The sequence below is a fragment of the Varanus komodoensis genome, unplaced genomic scaffold, assembly GCF_004798865.1.
Source record: "Varanus komodoensis strain SLA01 unplaced genomic scaffold, ASM479886v1 scaffold155, whole genome shotgun sequence".
Taxonomy (NCBI): domain Eukaryota; kingdom Metazoa; phylum Chordata; class Lepidosauria; order Squamata; family Varanidae; genus Varanus; species Varanus komodoensis.
Genome location: NW_025335455.1, coordinates 182,971 through 203,099, shown reverse-complemented (window position 1 = coordinate 203,099; position 20,129 = coordinate 182,971). Strand labels below are relative to the sequence as shown.

General features: G+C 48.2%; 1 protein-coding gene and 1 long non-coding RNA gene across 4 annotated transcripts; both read right to left on the bottom strand.

Annotated features, from left to right (window-relative positions):
* Window positions 1-6,840: 6,840 nt before the first annotated feature.
* LOC123021073 lies at window positions 6,841-18,954 on the bottom strand. The gene is made up of 3 exons (XR_006414252.1): window positions 18,942-18,954; window positions 10,692-10,696; window positions 6,841-7,112 (listed from the first exon to the last, which is right to left on the bottom strand). It is a non-coding gene; the product is annotated as an uncharacterized LOC123021073 (long non-coding RNA).
* Window positions 11,903-18,339, bottom strand: LOC123021072. 3 transcript variants are annotated; one of them, XM_044425477.1, is made up of 2 exons: window positions 18,105-18,339; window positions 11,903-14,567 (listed from the first exon to the last, which is right to left on the bottom strand). In XM_044425477.1, exon 2 carries the CDS (start codon window positions 14,535-14,537, stop codon window positions 13,629-13,631), a length of 909 nt encoding a protein of 302 aa, XP_044281412.1. In that variant the 5' UTR covers window positions 14,538-14,567; window positions 18,105-18,339; the 3' UTR covers window positions 11,903-13,628. The 3 variants fall into 3 exon arrangements, with proteins under 3 accessions (XP_044281412.1, XP_044281414.1, XP_044281413.1); XM_044425479.1 differs by having other exon boundaries at window positions 18,159-18,339; XM_044425478.1 differs by lacking the exon at window positions 18,105-18,339 and adding an exon at window positions 14,779-14,798.
* Window positions 18,955-20,129: the final 1,175 nt, after the last annotated feature.

Here is a 20,129-nt window from a genome sequence, read left to right as displayed (position 1 = left end):
TCCCGCAATGGCCATCCAGATAAAATACAGGGTGCAGGGTGTGGTGGCAGCGATTACGGGAGCCATGGTTCAAGTTTTGCATGGCTTCTTGAAAGCCCCCCAGTTTGGAGGCTTAGGAACATATGTGGCAAGTTGATAGAATTCCTCCCTAAATATTTTCAAGGGCAAGACAGTTATCCTGTTCCTCCTCAAAACATTTAATCTGTTGGGAGCCCTCCTTCCAACGGATTTGCATCATTTTGACTCTGATGGAGGTCCTGACCCCCAGAATAAGTAAATCAAGTACATCTTCTGCTCAAAGAGATTTATTTAAATCAAGTGTGAGTCTCTTGGTACATTGGGAGGGCCCACTGACCAGGATAATGGCCTGACTGGCTCCTGAGACTTGAATGGCAGATTGATGTATGCAGAGGTCAGCAGGTGAAACTTGTCACAGCCTTGAGTTAGGCTGCGAATGGGCAGTATCCGGTACTGCTCCCAGACTCATGCTCGATCTGTTGCACAGACAGGCCCCACCACTTGTGCAACAAAACTTAGTGGTTCAGAAACTTGGGCATGGATTGTGACAGGTCAGCAGAGCTGCAAGCTCTCCTGTCCTCTCCTGTTATAGAAGTGAGGTTTCCACTCGCCGCTGGCTGCTCTGGGAATTTCCCTGTGCACTAATTGCTGTTATCACATGGACTGGGCTGGATACTGCCCAATGTCTGTAGATTAACCAACCGTTAAAAGCACTGGAACATGGGTCCATTTAGAGGGGGGAAACCCTGCTGGCAAACTGCAGAGGTGAGGTTGCCCCTCCTGTGTTTCCTGGCACTCCTGATGCTGGCCCACCATCCAGCCCAGTGAGGCAGCTGACGCGGGTGGCTGCAAAGGGGAAGCAAGAGCCGTGTGACTTGCAGCCTGAGCTGAATTCCTTAAGCTAGACTCCTTCCACCAGGCGCAGAGGAAGATGCTGTCAGAGTTAGAGAAAAATGAAACTGCATTCTGGTCAGCTGTTGTGCCTGGACTGGGAGAGGGGCATCAGTTTCTCCTTCCCGTTGGGCAACCAAATGCCTTGGTCCAGCCATGAGAAAGGTTACTGCAGCCCGGTTCTCTATGCGGTCAGTGGTGCTGCATAGTGGCCCCTGGCTTTATGCAGGGAGAAGGAGAGCAGCTGAGCACTATTTCGTCCTCAGTGTGTATACCAGGGGCGAAGGCTGTGCTCAGTGGAGCTGAGCACGACCCTTCAGGAGCTTGGACCATGGGGAGAAACCAAGGCAACAAGGGAGTTTAGCCAGCAGTGGATTCCCAGTCACAGCTGAGGGTATTTCGGAGCTGAGGGTATTTCGGAGCCGTAAGTGAGGCCAGGAAAGCTGCAGTCAGAAATTGGGGGGTGGGGAGGGGGAATTAACTTACCTCAGTATCTGGGTTTCAAGCATCCATGGGGAATGTGGAGAGGTCAAGGGCCAGAGAGAAGGTGGCTCGATTCTGATTGGCCTTTTTAGCTGTGATGTCATAGACCCACCACCCGGCGTTCCATTTCATCATGCGTTCTCTAGAGGAAGTCATTGATGGGTACCAGCTAGGCTGGGGATTAGATGGGCAAAGTTGGGATACAGTTCTTGTTTGCCACCATGGGAACGTCCAGGGTCGGCAGCTATGAACTGCACAATTTTAGCAGGTCCAGCCCACTTGGAACAATTAGACTGGAATGTTAATCGGTGAATTGTTGCACTTGGGCATGGCAGCCTCTTTATGACGACATCGATAACCAGCTAAAATGTTGGGAAAACTTCTCTATGATAGCTTTGCTAAGATTCCTGATCAGATATTGAGGAGTTGCACTTCTGGAAGAACACAGATGGCCCCAGTGTGCCAGGAAACCTAGTTGGATTTTCTTACCTGGACTAGGTTAGCCATTTCTTTGCTCTTCTGATGGACTGTGTTGTCCTCTTCTTGGTTACACACCCCACCCCATGTTAGCAATGCCCCCACTGTCCCAAGCTGTTCAGAAATCCACGGGTCCTGAAATCGGTTGCGTGGCTGCCTGGTTGAAGGCCACACACAGTTGGAAGGCAGCGGCAGGGCTACCCGGAAATTTCACAATCCGCCTGAGCAGGCAGTGAGCAAATGTGCCTGGGTTATAACCCTGCAAACTGCATGCTCTGTGCACACACGGAAATGTGGCGAGGAGGGCCATGGCCTGTGGATAGATGTGACGGGAACTGGAGTTCAGACAGTGAAGACGAAACAGCTTTGGAATGTCAGCAAATGACAGTCTCGGATCAAGGCCGGGGAACGTCTGCACGGTTCAAGCATGGTTGCCCCAGTGGGGTGGGGTGGGGTGGCAACCGAGCATCCCATGGGAATGGAGAGACAGCCCAGCAGGATGGGAGCGGGGAGCCGGGGTGGGAGATGACGGGAGCGCCGAGCTGCCAGTGGGAGGCGGGTTCAGGGCCTGCCCAGGGTGTGCCCCAGAGCTGAGCAGTCTGGCGGAGGTGTTGCCGGTCGCTAGGAGGCACCCCAGGCGGTGTGGAGGCTGCGGGAGGGGCAGAGACGAATGCGGGAGGGCACCCCCGCCCTCGAGCTGCCCACGGGGGATCTCTCTTCAACAGGAGGAAGATTAAGGGGCTGGGGGGCTCAGGGAGGGTTCAGCACTTTACTCTGGGAGAACTCAGAGATGCTCGATAATAAGGATGTGTAGCAATAAAGCATCGAGAAAGCGACGCTGGAGCAGCGAGAAGGACGACACCTCACAGCATGGAGCTGGGAGAGGGCATGTTTAGATGGCCCCGTATGAGCAAATTCCATACCTGCTGAACTAGGCCAATAATTTCCAGGGCTGGGGACTTGAGTTGAGTGACTTGCATAAGCGATTCAACTCGGACTCGATTTGGGAGCACCGAGCAAGTGACTCGACTCAACTGACTTGACTTAAAGTACTGAAAGCCACCTAAGAAGGCCTTGGCAGTTATAGGCAGCCTATAAATACATGTATGTCTAAACTAACTAACGAACGAACGAACTAACTTGAATTTTTACAACTGAGCCGCAGTCTACATTTTTTATGACCGAGGGCTTACTGTGCAGCTTGGCTCTTCTGCTTGGCACGGGGAGGGTGTGGGAGGGAGGGACGAGGGTGGGGGCAGGGGAGGGGGCTGTGATGGGGGAAGGGAAGGTGGGGCTTCGGCTCTTCTTTTTGGCACAGGGGTGATTTACAACTCCCCCACACCCCCCCCCATGACCCCCCATCACCTCCCTTTCTGTTAAAGTTGGTTCTTGAGACTGGAGGAGAGACTTGAGACTTGACTCAAAGATGTTTTGCAACGACTTGAGACTTGATTTGGACTTGAAAGTAGAGACTTGAGACTTGACTCGACACTTGGCGTAAAAGCCTTGAACGCATCACTGATGATTCCCTCTGTTTCCATGGGACCATTTTTCTCTTGGGGAAAAGGGGATTGTTGGCGTGCGCTTGCAGGTAGAACAGGGGAAAGAGAGATTTCCCCGTGTTTGCAGGGGCGTTGGCTGCTCTTACCTAGAGCAGACAAGGTGATGGGGTGGGAGGAACATGGCTCCCAATCTGCAAAAAGTGCAGTGTAGCCACTCTCTGCATTTCCCCACTTGCGTTTCCTAAAGCAGAATGTCATAGGAATGAAGCCGCTGACCATCCCTCTCGTCGAATTCCGGTCTGGAGGGAGCAGCCAGACTACAAACAACTGCAGGACTTTCCCCGCCATTTTTAAGTGCAAGAAAATGAGAGGGAGGGAGAAAAACAGCGGATTAGCCCCCTTGTTGGTTGTGAAGCTAACATGAGCCCCACACGCACAACTTTATGGAAGTTGGCCTTTTCCCAATATTGCAGGCCTTTCCTCTCGGTTCTAGCAGTTCTAGTGTGCCCAGCCCAGCCCTCCTTCCCGTGGTGCCATGCTGCACAGTACACAACTGTGCCTGCGTGCCTATAAAAGAAAAAGCAAGCTGCTTAGGAAGGAGGGGATTTAGTGGGAAAAGATGGTAGCAGGGGTTAAGCTGCTTCATCTTCTATTTGCCCGCAGTTTTCCACTGAGATACCCACCATGGTCCTCCCCAAAGAGTTTCTGAACCACACATGAAGCAAACAGGGGCAGATACATTTGCCACGAATTTTGCTTTCGGTGAGATCAGGGGGCGGTCCGGGCCCCCAGAAGGTCACTGAGGGCTTCAGGTGTGCTGTTCCACTGTGCAGACGTACTTTGCGTCTTGCATTCTTAGAGTTCCGCCAAAGCGTCGATTTTGTTCCGGAAAAGGTGCCAAGGGGCAGAGGCCTGGGGCTGCCAGAGGCAAAGGGGCCAAGAGGGTAGCAGGAAATCCCGCTGCGCGTGTGCATGTCCTGACCAGAAAGAAGGGTGCTCCTCCCACGGGACCCACGGTGGTGGCTGGTGCCCACTGAGGCTGCTGGGGCGGCCGGCAGAGCAGGGCAGATGCCCCAGGTCCCACTGGGATGGTCGGAGGAGGGCATGAGATGCTGTGTGCCGCGTGGGGACTGCCTGCTGTGCAAAAGTGCCTGGCTGTGGGGGATTTCTCTGCCCCGGGGTTAGGGGAGAGGCCAGGGCTGCCCCAAATATAGAGCTGCACCTATGAATATCTGGGAAGACCTTGGTGCCACCAGGGAGTCTGGCAGCGCCTCCATCAGTGGGACCCTTCATCCCTTGCAGTCCTTCATTTCGGCTCCATCCCCAGATAGGTGCGCCTCCATGAGGCACCCAGGATGGCTTCCGTAGGGCTGAAGAGGAAGGCTTTCCCAGACGAGGGGCCCCACTAGCTTGGTGGCCACAAAGGTCCCTGTGAATACGGTTGCCCCCGAATAATCAGTTCCAGTTGAGGAGCCACCTGAGCACTCCTTGTGGTACCTCTTGCTCTGTACCTGCTTCATGGAGTGTGGAAGCTCAATCCAATTGCAAGGAGCTTCTCCGGGGATTCCTTTCATCCTCGAGATCAAACTGCAGGTCCCTCTCTTCCCCCACATCCCGAGTCCAGGCCCAGCCACTGAGTCCGCTGTTCTCTTTCTTCTGAAGTCTATAGCTGCCCTTGAGCTTGGCTATCCAGCGTGTTCTTTTGGCCACCATTCTTTCGGTGCCCTTATTTTGGCAAACAAAAACTCATGGTCTCAGTTTGATTTATGCAGCACTTTCCCTTTAAAAATCATCTGCTGGAACTGTTTATAAGAAACTGTAAAGCACTCAGTCATCATGCCAACATGCCATAGTAGTTAGAATTTTATTTGTTTGCTTGTTTGTTTAAAGTTTTTATAGACTGTCCCATTACTAATGTCTCAGGACAGTTTACAACAAGCACAAAGGTTTACAATGAGCAAGCAATGTTGGGCTGGGACTTGGAAGAGCTGGTTCTGGTCCCTATAACTCACTGGATACTTTGGGCCAGGCATTGACGCTCAGCTTAAACTACCTTACGGGGTTGGTTTAAGGATAAAATGGGGGGAAAGGGAGGGGGAGGAGGGAGAGAATGTTTACGTAAGCCAGCTTGTGATTCTTGCAGGGGGAAAAAGGCAGAACTGAAATATAATGAAGAAAGCCTTTCTTTGGGGTCTTTCCATAGCACTCTCTCCTTCCACCCATTTTCAGGATGAGAGGCCAGTATCCAACCATGACTGACTTCACCTGGCTGGTCCCACCAATTCTGTGGTCCAAGCACCTCCACTGCTGGTGTGGTGTTGATTGAGTCCTTGTGAGGGCAACCCCAGTGAGTGGAAATGCTCATTTCTGGAATGAGACAGGTCAGCAGAACTCAGGTAAGGAATTCCAGCAACCTGCACACCGACCTGCACCAAGCTTGTCTCCAGAAGTGCTAGATCACCAGGGCACAAGCAGTGAGGACACTTGTCCAAGCGAACTGATGGGTCTAACTGCACGTGAAATGAAAACAGCAGTGGGCTTCATCTTCCCTTCTCTCCAGCCACCTTGCTGCTTCCATGCCCGAAGAGATCCATGTTGCTCGGTCCAGAGCCTCATTCCATGCTGGATAGGGCTTAGCCGGTGGGCCCTCGGATGCTGCTCTGATGCCTTCTAGCGGCCACATGAGCTGCTTGCTCCAAGTTCAGCGGTGGTGCTCAAGCCACCAGCAGGACCTTCCCTCCACCTTAAAGGTGCTGCAAAAGGTAGGAACTACCATGGATCCCTGATCCTCCGGGTTGGGATAATTCCCACCACAGACACCCCAGTTTCTCTGTTTTCAGGGCTAGGAAAACAACGCCTACAGTACAGTGAAAAGCATGTTCTTTGGGTGCAAGCATGACTTGTGAAGGTGATGGCCCAGGCTGATACAGAAGGTAGGACCTGGGTTCTGTGGTTTTTGAGGGGCTGGCCGTGCAGTTGGAATTTTTCTCCATAGGCACAAGTTTAGGAGAAGGACTGTCTCATCTGACAGCTCAGCGGTGCAGATACTTCCGTTTTTTGAAGGTGCAGTGTAACCGTGATTCAGGGGTGCCCTCCTGTGCCCAGAGGAGACAGCGCAGCCTTCAGGCTTTCCGTGGCATTTCCACCCACCTCTTTGTTGTTAAGGGGGAGGGTGGCCAAAGTTGACTTTGGCTACAAAGCCAAGAAGCACCTGCACTTTCAGTGACTGAACTGTAGGGAGAAAAGGACCCCTTTGTTGTCTATTCCTGATTATAAGGTGGGATGGGATGGTACTAAAGCAGCGTGGTTAAAAGAGGAGGCCAAAACACAGGATTTATTATCATAATTATTATAATGATTATTAACTAATTTGTTTCATTTCTATGCCACCTGTAGTCAGAGCTCTCTGGGCAGTTTACCACTTAATATAGAAGCAATAAAATACGATGGATAAAAGCATTAAGAATTAAAAAATAATAATTTAAAATAACATAAAAGAACTTGAAAAGACAATAAAAAGACAATTTAAAAAGACCAGACCAAGAGTAAGAGAACAGCACCTGGCTAATTGTAGCAGGCCCCAGAAGTACCAGGGAGGTCTTTAAAGGCATCTGCAAAAGAGAGCTGTCTTAACCTGGCACCAAAAAGATGACAAATTTGACATCAGGGAGGCCACAACAAGAAGGTTGTTCCAAGGATGGGGGCTACCACTAAAAAGGCCCTGCCCCTAGTTGCCAGCCTCTTGAGGGGTTGGCACCCAGAGGAAGGGCATAGTGTGGTTAATATTACATTCCATTTATAGCCAAGTCAGCTTACAAGATTCTCCTCCTCTCCATTTTATTCTCACAACAACAACCCAGTGAGGTAGATCAGACTGAGAATCTGTGACTGGCCCAAAATCCCCCACTTGGCTCCATGGCCAAGAGCAGACTAGAAGCTGGGTCTCCCAGGCACACTAAGCACAATGCTACTCTGGCTCAGTATGCTGCAAGTTGCATTTTTTAAAACTTTTCCTACTGAGATGTCAGTGGGTGAATTCTTCAGTGTCAGGCAGCAAAAGCTCTTGTCACACTGTTAAGTGCCAAGGTAGATGTGATGGTGGAGATGCCTCAGTTTAAAAACACACTGAGGATTGTGCTTGTTCCCCTGCACCAGTTTTTTTTAAAGCCAACGAGGCTGGTGGGTGAGAGATTCAGAACTTGGGATGTACCGGAATTTCTCTCCGGTGTGCAAAGTCTCAGAAGTGCCCTTCCACACTCACAAAGGTGAACATGAATGGAAATGCACATCCTCCAAAAGTGAAGGAGGAACTTGCATTCAACAAACTATATATTTAGAAATGTACCGCTTCCTCCATTTGGGCAACTTCCTCAAAATTTGCAGTTTTGGAAAATACACAACTTGTCCCACTCAAAGCAATGGAGAAACTAGCCAAAAGCTCGTATTTAACTAGAAAGCAAGTTTGCTTGCTTTCCCCTAGATCATGGGTCCTCAAATTACGGCCCGGGGGCCAGATCCGGCCCGCCATGCCCATCTGGACCCGCTGCGCACGCATCCATGCACACACCTGCCGCCACCCACCTCGCCCCATGCACAAGAGGCAGCGGTTTGCTCACTTGGAAGAAACAGTCTCCAAGCGAGAAAGCCGCTGCCTTGTGTGCTCGCCTCACGGCACACGCCCGCCCCCACCTTGCCTCCCCTCACCCCATGCGCCTGCTCGTGCCTCGCCGCCCCCCCCCGCCTCAGCGCACCCACACGCACCACCCCTGCCCCCTTGCCGGCCCACACCCACGACCAGGCACCACCTTTCTGGCCCACACCCAGCACTGGCAGCATTCAACTGGCCCCCTGGTCAAAAGGTCTGAGGACCCCTGCCCTAGATGATCCCCTTGCTCTCTGTGCTTCCGTGTGGACACTCGGCAGGACCACAAAGGCTGCAAGGACACCGCAGTGCCGACCCGAGACATCCCCATCTCGCTCTTGCGGCGGGTGAGCTGGATCTCTTGCAGCAGCAAGCAGCTCGGCTGTCCAGGTTGGAAATAGGAAGCACGACACGGAGGTGGTTCTGGTCCTACCTGCCTGGCTGTTTTCAGAAAGTGGTGCTGGACGATTACCATTCAGCACCTTCACAGGGACAATTCGGGGCTTTGCAGGGTTCTAGTCTTTCTTCCACGCGGCTGAAGATATGAAACAGCTGGACGAAATCATCCAGAGGTTTGGCCTGAGGCGTCACCACTAGGAGGTGACACCCCAATTCAGCAGAGTGTTTGTGCACTGATGGTTCCTTGGCCTGCTTGAGACCCAATTCAGACAAGCCAGAGGTATGATTAGTCCAGCCTGGTCTTGATGGATTTCCACTCCTAAAGGATCTGGTTGCTCCTTCTTTGCCATTAGATGGTTGGTTTAACATTGTCATTAGAGGCTCAGGTGAAGAAAGTGTCAAGAAAGGCTCAGAAACTGCCCTTGGTCCAGAACGGGACCACAAGACAACAAACTGGGAGTTGTCCATTTGACCATATTACAACTGTGCTTTTCCAGCAGTCCTGGCTTCTAGTATATCTCTGGGTCAACTTAAAAGTGTGGTTTGAAAACGTTAAAGCTGTAAGATGCGTGTCTAGACAGAAAAACACCATGAACCCCAGCACTTGCGGGACCCCACCAGCTTGACGTTTCCTTGCGATGGGATCCTGCTGGAGCTTGTGCCAGGTCTGGTGAGGTTTGGTCGTAATGGCAGGCTCTTCTACAAAACCGAGGAATCTTCCTGGGGAGCCTACTTCGTGCATGTAACAGGTTGGAGCAGGTCCATTGCCTGCTGTTCCACCCAGGAGATCACCTGATTTTTGCTTCTCTACTGATTGCACTTTTCCCAAGATAATGACCTTGCTATCGTCGCCAGCAGCACCTTCGATGGAGCCTGAGGCCTCAAAGGGTCATGGAGCATTTCAATAGCAATGCTCTTGATGGATGGCCAGCCTGACCAGGTTTTGCAAGAGGGAAGAGGAAGCCAGAGAGGCATGATTTCAGAATACCGGAGGCTTCCCAACAATCAATAGAATCATTTTCCCTCCTCCCTCCCCTCTCCTTTTTCCTTGAGTGCCATGCACTGGGACAACATGAGCAAAAGCTCTGCCATAATATGTAAGCGCGACTTTAGATTTAAGGTGGGATTCCCTGATCCGATCAAGAAACCACACTGCATGTCTCAGAGTCTCTTTACTAATGGCGAGAATGGATTACCAGGATCCACGGGGAAGACTGAATTGCCTTGAACCCCAGCAGTTTATTAGTGAGATCACCCAGGCCCCCTGCAGTTGCTTAAGACAGCATGCTGCTGGGTAGTGGTCTCCACCACCAACTACAAGCCTTTAGAACATACACAGAGTATTTTGTAGATTCTGAGTCACATGGGCCCAGCAGCTGGGCAGTTGATGATGAAATAAGGGGAACACAGTCAGAAGGTGAGAGGCCTGCAGAGGGGGCTCAATACAATGGCATTGGATTGCAGGAGATTAACACAATGATCACGGGATTATTGTGAGTCTTGCAAACTAGGGTGGTTGCAATGCTGTTAACCTGGCAGCCTGACCAGTTCTTACCGATCAGCAAAACAAGAGCCCTGGCAGCTTCTTGGGGAAGCCACCAAGTCCCACTTCTTAAAGTAACAGCCAATGCCAAACAGTAACCTGGCTTGGATTTTTTTTTGGGTGCTTCCTGAGAAAGGGGTGCAGGCATTTTATAACACAAAGACACATAAGCAACCCTTTTCTGCCATAATTGATCTGACACAACACATGTCTTGCTCCCCATCTACACCTTAGATATACTAATCTTTTCCTGAAGTTTCCTCTTTTGTATTGTGTTCAACCTTATTGATTTACTCTAGTGTGCCTCTATCAACTGCTTAGGTGCTCCCCCACCCTCCCCCCAAAATCTGTATGTAACTGATCAGCTCTAAAAGTGTCTTGTACAAAATCCACCTTGGTAGTCCCACTGGGGGCTACCTACATGCTGTAGGGATTTCCTGTAGGGGGCAAATAAACTGTAAATGTTCTTTTGATTGTACACCCCCAGCAAACTCTCTCTGGTTTTTCTTGTCACGTGTCTTTTTCAATTTGAAGCCTACAGGCAGGTTCAATGTTCTTATATCAATTACATCTAAGTTGCTGTTGGGGAAATCTAAATAAATTTTTATAGAGAAAGGTTGCGTAGAGGTACCTTTGTGTTATACAATCTAACCAGCAGTATCCCTGCTCCTCTTGCCCAGAAAGAACCAGAATTCCAAGCCAGGCTCCCTTTTTGTTCCCTGAGCTTCCATATAACCTGAGCTGCCTGATCCCGCCTAACCTTGAAAGCTAAGCAGGGTTGGGCTGGGTTGAAATCTGGATGGGTGACTTGAGTCCTGCATTGAACAGGTGGTTGGACCTGATGGCCTAACAGGCCCCTTCCAACTGTAAGATTCTGTGATTCTATGATTCAGGGATTGCACTGCCATTAGTCATCCGTTCCTTTAAGAGACTGGGACTCTCTGCTCCCCTGAGTGGCCCCCAAGGAAACCTACTTGATGGCCATTCTTCTGCTAGCAGCCAAAGCTGATCTGACCAGTTTTTCTGCCATGCTGTAATCAGAATGGTTTACATGCTCAAACCCACACCCAAGACCTGCAACGGTCCATGCGTCTTCCTGATTGTCGTGTCAATATCCTGTAATCATCGACAGTTGCTGTACTATTGTCTCATGCCCCTTTGCAGACCTCTCACTTTGTCTATGAATGCATTAAGGTAAAGGTAAAGGTTTCCCCATGACATTAAAGTCCAGTCATGCCTGACTCAAGGGGGCGGCGCTCATCTCCATTTCCTAGCCGAGGGAGCCAGCGTTGTCCGCAGACAGTCTCCGTGGTCATGTGGCCAGCGTGACTAAACACCAAAGTGCACAGAACGCTGTTATTATGTACTCATTATTTTCTCATCATCTGCCCTGTTCCTGTGTACATGACTAGAAGCCTATAAAACACTCTGTATATGTTGTAAAAGCTTGTAGCTGGTTTGCACTCATCTACCCAACCGTGCTGTTGTAGGTTTGTCTCTGCAGAGAGGGTTTTCCTGGATGTTCTCACCAATAAAACTGCTGAGGTTCCTAACACAGAGGTCTCCCTATGAATCTGGGTGTACATTCTCATGGGCTGCTGATCTGGGACGTCCTGACATTGCTCCAGGAGCCTATTTGTCTAAGGAATGGAATAAAAATAATCCAAAAGTAAATGGATTGCAGTTGGCTGGGGATGCTGGCAGTTGTAGGCTTTTTTTCTGTCTCAACTTGCATTGCACTTCAAATAAATAACTCAAGCAGAGTTTCCACATGCATTTGAATGAATGAGAATTTTACAAAGAATTTGAATGTACGTCTTCAGTCAAACTGTCTGAGAAATTTCAGGAGACTCCCAAAGAATTTTAACAACCTGCTGCTGATACGGTGTGCCTTTCTTGAGATTCTATCCTGGGTAGAATTCCGAAAGAAGACAAGCAGCCCAGAAATGTTGTTTGCATAATCTGTTTATTGGGAATGGTAGCAACCCATATTATCATTATCATCATTTTTAAAGGCTTCTAATTCATAGGAGTTTTAACTGGTTCTGTGATTAATCAATCTGCACAAAACCATATATGGTGAATAAAGCAACAGTTTGGAAGCAAACAGGCACAATGCTTTTGCTTTTGGACAGCAAATGTTCTAGCAGTCGCAGTATCTCACAGATACAATAGCCATATACCCATATGACCCCTTCCACAAAGGTCAGCCATTTGTCTGACGGGTTGCTAGAGGGCAATCCTTTATTTGAAGAGCCACCCAGTCAAATTCTGGTTTAAAAATACAGAGCCCTAAAACTAGTTTCCTTCCAACTACTAGCATCTGGCTAGCAGGACCTCGGATCACTTGGTTATGGGCACCCACATTATACTGACATTACTGCTGCCTGCACGTCTTATATTGAAAATAACGAACATTTGCAGTAAAATTGTACTGTTTGATAAATCAGAGGTGATTTGGGTCTGGCTAGTCCGGGTTTAGGGAAGGCAGGGAAAGTATTTAAAGATCAAAGGCTTTACTTGAACCAGAATAATTCATAATACACTTCAGCAGGCATTTTTATCAAGGCTTTGCTTAGGAGTTGTTACTATGATAGGGCAATCGGTATGCATTTATTAAGAGATGCTGGTAGATCTGAATGCTGTGAAAATGGTACTGACTGGGGCATGCTGGAGGCTATAGGCTTTTTTCTTTCTAATCATTCATAGTTTTCTATCTAAACATTCACCTATACATTCTAGTATTTAGTAGAAGACTAGTAAGTACATTTAGTACCTAAAATGCACCTCTTCTTAAGAGTGGAATGATACATATTATAGTCAATTATTATATCATAATTAAATGTTATTCTTTTAATATTTCTGTTTCCCACTTTGTTGGTAAGATATAAAAGGTAAAGGTAAAGGTTTCCCCTTGACGTTAAGTCCAGACATGCCTGACTCTAGGGGGCGGTGCTCATCTTCGTTTCCTAGCCGAGGGAGCCAGCATTTGTCTGCAGACAGTCTCCGGCATGACTAAACACCAAGGTGCACGGAAAGCTGTTACCTTCCCACCAAAGTGGTACCTTTTTATCTACTTGCATGTGCATGCTCTCAAACTGCAAGGTAAGATAACAGTGTAAAGCTAAAAGTTCAGCACCTGCAGAATTAAATAGCAATATAATCCTATGAAAGCCATCACTGGTATTTGAAGCTTGGGATGATAGGATGGTCTTGAGCACAGCACCTATAAGAGGGTAATGATGGGGACTGGGAAGGGAGTCCCAAAGCCACCTCAACATCGCCAATTCCCACCCTCTTTGGAGGATTCTGGGAAGGCTCTCTTATTAACTGATGAGCAGATGGATACGGGACAAGATGGTTCTTTAGGTTGTTTTTCATTGAGAATTAAAACACAGGCCAGTCATATTTTATCATGTTGCAGGGAGGGCACCCAGGTGAAGTGTGAAGGCATGCCTATGATTACCTGGTTAGCTCGTGGCTGAGGTATGATCTGGATGAGGGCTTTCTCAACCTTTTGCCAGGACATGGCACCAGCTTCCAGGTCTATCAGGCCCAGTGCTAGTGGGATTGTCAAAGCTGTTCCCTCTCCCCACATGCTATTTGGTGGTACTTTTGTTGTAGGTGCTGGTTCCTCTATTTCTGCTTTCTTATGGGGCAACACCCAACCCTCTTAGAGGTGGTTAGTTGCTTCTTTCTTCTGCAGTACCCTGGCTGCTACCTCCCACCACCCTCGCTCTGACAACTTGTACACAATCTTTCCATATTTACATGTTACCGTAATTAGATTCTCCCCTTTCCCAGAGATCAGCAGGATGTTCTTATTGCCACTGAAAACCAGCATCTTGGCATTGTTCTGAACACACTGAGGTTCCTGCCAGAATCTATCGATAGCCACATCCAGGCAATCCCTTATCAGTCTCCATTCTGGTGCATCCAGCATGTCCCTCACCTTCCACAAATTCTCCAAATTCAACGGTTCTGTTCCAGTTCTCAGGCGCTCCATGGCTACATCCAAGTTGTTTATCTGGAGAAGGTACTCAGGCTCACCTTGTCTGAAGAAGACAGAAATCTTGCAGTTTCCCTGGCCAGAGACGAACTTCACCACCTTCCCAGCACACTCGACAAGCATCTCAGCATCTCGTTTGATGATTTCCGGTTCCATGGAAAATCGTTCTGCTGCTCGGTCAAAGCAGGCCAAAGAAGAGAACCCTGGCCTAGACGAACCCCAGCTATGAAGATGGCTCCGTATGCTGAGGATATTCCCAAGGCTGAGGGGCTGTGAGCCAGAGCAAAGGCGAGAAAGGTACATCTCCCAGGTGGGCACAAAGACGTCATACTGGATTTTCCCTTGATTGTGGAAGATGGTGATTGTACACTCTCCATCACCAGAGGTGAACTCCTTCAGAGTGTGTCCATCAGAAATGCTAAGGCGAGCATTGCTTCTCACACACGGAGGCTCCTTCTGGAGCATCTCTAGAGCACAGCTTAAACAGTGGTACATTTTGCTGTCCTTTTCTTCCTTATTCATAGCCACCAGTAAGTTTGCGAAAATGAGCTCCTTTGAGGAATACTGTGTCATTTCACAGGTAATGCCTTCTTATTCCAGTCCCTGGGACAGTTAAAAAATAAGCCCAAGCTTTTCTAAACATGAAAGACATATAATTTCTCCTCATAAGAAAGTAAGAAAAGGAGTTCTGGATCAACCAGGGCCTATCTAGTTTGCAACTTAGGAGTGCTCCTCCACCCAGAGCTGACTCTGGAGGCCCAGGTGACAGCGGTGGCAAGGAGCGCTTCAGCTGATCCACCAGCTGTGCCCTTATCTGAACCAGCACTGCCTGGCAACAGTGACACAAGCTCTGGTAACTTCCCGATTAGACTTCTGTAACACGCTCTACGTGGGGCTGCCCTTGAAGGTGGTCCAGATACTTCAATTGGTTCAAAACAGAGCTGCCAGGTTGCTGTTGGGGGCTGGTTGTTCTTCTCATATAACACTGGTCCTCTATCAACTACACTGGCTGCTGACTGAAGTCTGGACCCAATTTAAAGTTCTGGTCTTGATCTGTAAAGCCCTAAATGGCTTGGGACCAGAATACCTAAAGGAATGTCTTCTTCCTTATACACCCTCCCACCCTTAAGATTTGAAGCAGAGGCCCTGCTCCGGGAACCCTCCTTGAAGGAGGTTAGGAGGGTGAATACCCAGAGGAGGGCCTTCTCTGTGGTGGCGCCCTGACGGTGGAATGAGCTCCCCAGAGAGGTTCGTCTGGCACCAATGTTATATTCTTTTCACTGCCAGGCAAAAACATTTTTATTTGCCCATTATTTTAATATTTAATTATTTTAATGAGGTTTTAACATTGTCATGCTCAGTACTGTACTTTATTTGTGATTTATTGTTGTAAGTCGTCCTGAGATGTCTCGTAAAGGACAGGGTATAAATATTGTTAATAAATAAAATATTGTTTTAAGCCGAGATGCACCGGGTTTTAATATTTTTATTGTATAATGTTTATATGCTTTTGTTTTTGTTGTGAGCCGCCCCAAGGCTTTGTTGCGATGCGGGCGGCATAGAAATGTTTTAAATAAAATAAATAAATAAATAAATAAATATCTAGCCCAACAGTCTTTTCACATGGTGGCCAACCAGATCCTTCAGTAGGAAGCCTATAACTAGACATGGGTGCAAGAGCACCAACTGCCAGCAGCTGCTATATAGGGGCATATTGCCTCTGAACCTGAAGGGACTATATAGCCATGACGACTAGCTTTATCCTCCATGCATTGGCCCAATCCTCTTTTAAATCATCAAAACTGAAAGAACCCCATAGATTAACTAAGCACTGTATTAAGAAGTAACGTCTTAAATGCAGCTTCCTGGGATGACCCCACTGGGTTCTAGGCATGTTCCAAAACCAGCACAGAAATAGAAAGCTACCTCATCTCCTCTGGAAGGCCATGCCAGGCAACAAGTAACCAAGTATGCACACAAGAGCGATCACCACTTTCCCCCCTCCAGCAAGTTTTTGAAAGATTTAAACATGAGCAGCAGGTGGACCAGCTTTGATATATCTTGGTAGGCTCATCTCCAGCACATTTAGATCTTCACCTTGATGACTCTGAGAAATGCTACCAATTCAACGTTTGGAGCTTTTAATGCTGCCATGTGAGGATATGGAGCATTTCTGAAGGAAAATCAAAACATCCCAAGCTCTAGAATTGACAGCTGGATAGCAGCTCCTGCTTTGTTGTAGCACAGAGAGAAAGGGGCATCCCTTCCCAAGGAGACTGGACCATGCCGTGTGCATTTAGAGGCCAGGCTAAGACCAATTCTCTAGAATCTCATTATGTTAACTTGCTAGCTCTTTAGAATTGTAAATATTTAAATATCTTGATTTAAATATCTTGTTTCAATTGTTAGATCATCGTTCAAGAAAAGCATCGTTCTTTGCTTTTCATGATTCCAAACTGCCCAAAAGGCACTACCCACTTGGCTGCCATAATTTAATGAAATCAAAAAGAATCACAAATAAATCTCCGCCTGATTTTCAGGGGTCCCCTCTCTTCTCCTGCCGCCTGCTCACCTGACCTGCCATTTCCACAGGGCGGGGGGGGGGGCGCTGATGATGTGGAATCCTGCTCCAATCAGCCCAGCTGCTCACACCCAGAACTGGGCCCAACCCCATAAGCAACAATGTAGGATTTCCCCCAAGTGTCCTAAAGGGACTTCAGAAAAAAAAGGAGTACAGATTCTCACATCTTTCAGTCCTTTGTATTTTCTCCGGGAGCGGGGCCATGCAGGTGGCTAAGCGAGTCCATGACACAGGCAGGATTAGAAGAAATGGTTCATGGCTCACAGCTCCTGTTCAAAGCCACTGCACCAGCGTCCCCACCTCAGGTCTGTATTATTCTCAAGCCACCTGGAGAAGTCAGCCTAGTACTGATCGCACTTTTAAAAGGACAAAGAAACCCTTCCTTTCCCTTCCTCCCTATATGCCATGGGCCCTCAAACTACGGCCCGCGGAACGGATCCGGCCCCCCATGGCCATCCAGCCGGCCCGCACGTGCTTGCTGCACAGGCGGGGAGGTGGTGGCTTGCTCGCTCGGAGATGGTTTTGGACTCGCTGGGAGATCTCAGCACTCCCCAGAGTGGAATGCGCTCCTCAGAGAGGTCCACCTGGCGCCGTCATTATTTGTTTTTTGGCACCAGGCTAAGTTCTTTTTATTTAAAAAATATTTTAATAATGTTTAATATCTATAGGTTTGAATTGTGCAGCCAGGGTGTTTCTGGATTTTAATTGTATTTTGTACCATGTTTATTTATTTATGTGAGCCGTCCCGAGGTTATAAGTGATGGGACGGCATACTAAAACTCTAAATAAATAAACAAATCTCTGAGCAAGCGAGCCACCGCCACGTGCGCCCGATGCCTCCGAGGGCACCTCACCGGCCCCCACCCCAGGCACCCCCACCTCACTGGCCCGCGACGGTCACCGCAGCCTTTCAACTGGTCCCCTATTCAAAAAGTTTGAGGACCCCTGCTGTATGTGATTCCCTTCCTCCCTATATGCAATTCAGGTAACATGTCATTTTTGTCAAGGCCTGCCACCCAAACTTCCCAACCTTTTTATTTTAACCAGTTCCTGTCCAGCGCCATTAACAGCAGCATAATGTGGACACCTTTACAGGTGATAATTTTTCTTAACAAAGCTTCACCAACTGTTCCTGCATCCAATATACTGGCAGAAGCCAGGCAAGTTACACACCCACAACTCTAGTTGGAGGTCCGATAGCATCTCACCTTGACCACCACGTATTTAGTCTCAGGGTCTTCTGTCTTGTCATCCTTCTCTCCACAGCCTATTTATTTATTTAAGGCTTTTCTATACCGTCATTTATTCTGGAGCATCTCCAGATTATTAGATTTGTATCCCGCAGCTCGTCCTCCGATCCCCTTCACGGAAAGCGGGCCTGGGAAGGGCTCCTGCGAAGTCCCATCCTCCCGTCCCCTCCAGCTCTCTCGCTCCCTCCCTTCTCTCACCATGCCCGTAAAACGCCTCCTCCTATCTGGTGCGCTCCAGAGCTGTGGCACTACGGGTCCCATCACCCCGTCCCCCAGCAAGCGTCCTCTGCTGCTCACAGGCGTGCTTACCACGGCTCGCAACGCTGCAGGAGACGCTTTGCCTTGCGCCTTGTCCCTTCGTACCTTGTGCGAAGTTGGTTCGAGCCTCGCTGCTTACGTGGAAGTCAGTTCCACCTGCATCCGGCCGGGGAAAAGCCCTTCCCTTCGCGTCTTGTCTCGCTTTCCATTCTCCCCTCCCCAAGACTAAGTCAGTTTCGATTTCCCCAAAGCATGTTCTTTGCTGGAAACGGACTTTCATCAGCCTGCCACCGGGGTGGCGCAAGAGAGCAAGGCCCGTTTAAGCAAGAAATCAACAGGCTCACGGGCCTTTTCTGAAATTCGGAGTTCTGGACCTCCCTCATCCTTCTCGTGGCCTGAAACACGTGTGAACAGTGTTTACAATGTTCCCAGCGTAGTACAAAGAATGCTAAAGGCAGACTCGGACCTTAGGAGCAGGATTTAATACCGACAACAGAAAAGGAAATAGGTAAGGGGAGGGAGGGAAGAGATAAGCAAAGATTGGGACCAGGGATGGGAACATGTGGGTTCTCATCCGTGCCATCACGCTCGGCTGCAGAGGAGAGAGCCAGGGGTCCTTGGTCTGGTGAGTGGAGCCAGTCTCACGGAAAGCATCCACCGGGGCCACAAAAGCTCGTTTACCACATGGCCAGAATGTAATAACCAGGTGCTAAAAGAGGGAAGAATGAATAAAACAACAGGGGTTGGATCCAGTATCTGCCTTCTATGAGAGGAAAGGACTGTGGTGGAAGGTTTTTTGCCCCACCGTGTAAGCTGCTTTGAGTTCGTTGAAAAAAAAGGGGGGGGTGGTATATAAATCAAATAAACCATTCAGCAGGGTCTCTTGACTCTCTGCAGGGTTTTCAGGGGGCTGGAAGGGCTGTAATATGGAGGGAGTAAAGTCCTCTTTCACCAACACATTTGATCCAAATTAAATCTGAATCCAAGCTTATATGTTTAGTCTTGTAATTATTTCACTATTTAATATGATGCCTTAAAAAAGATGATGTATCTTCTGGGGGATGGTACTTTGCACATGTTCATGGGTATTCTACCCATGTAAAAAAGCTGTTTGCTGTCAAAGGGAAAAGGAATTCTGCATGTGGTCTTGCTTGAAAAGATAGTTTCTTAGTATCATTTTTGTCCAAAATAGAAACCAGTTTCCCTAGAAACCAGTTCCACCAATGTGCCTCGAACATGCTCAATAGCACTCTGCCCATGTACAGTGGTACCTATCCTGTGTTGCTTGGATGAGGAGGTGTCACTGCACAAAAGTCCTGCTTGTGGGATCCTGTGGGCAGCTGGATGGCCACTGAGTGAACAGGATGCTGGACTAGATGGGTGCTTGGCCAGATCCAGCACAGCACAAGCTTTTATTCTGCATGCGTCTCCCCATGACGCAAATATGCACGCCTATCATCTGTCCAGAATTTCATTGCCAAGAAAAAAATAAAACAATCCCCCACCACATTTAGTCTTTTCTTCATTGTATCCCCCTGTATTCTGTATGCAGCATTAAAGAAGAAAAAAGATGGGATCTGATCAGTGAGATGGCACATTGTTACACATGCTCGTAGGTGGAATACTGAATTTATTTCCCAGATCCTTATTTTTAAAATAAAATGAGCAAAAGATGTACCTTTCCTGGAGGAAGTCACTCTTACCATGCTCACTGGTACTCTGCATTTCCAAGTCTTGATATATTTTTATTTATTTATTTAAAAAATGTGTAGGCCATCCATTACTGTCGTCTCTGAACGGCTCACAACATTATTTCAGACTTCAATAAAATAAAATAAAATAAAATAAAATAAAATAAAATAAAATAACTATTCCACACTGAGCATCATTTAAAATAATTTAAAATAAATAAGTCATTTCACAATTAAAATTACTATGTGTTAAAATATTGGCCAAATAAAAAGGTCTTTAGAAGAAAAACATGTAATGATGGCGCCAGGCGGACCTCTCTAGGGAGTGCATTCCATAGTCGCTTCTGCTTCCCCTCACAGGGAAAACTAGAATTGCTCAGAAGTT

Coding starts and splice junctions, on each gene's coding strand:
- LOC123021072 (XM_044425477.1), bottom strand. CDS start 14,537: ATGACACAGTATTCCTCAAAGGAGCTCATTTTCGCAAACTTACTGGTG.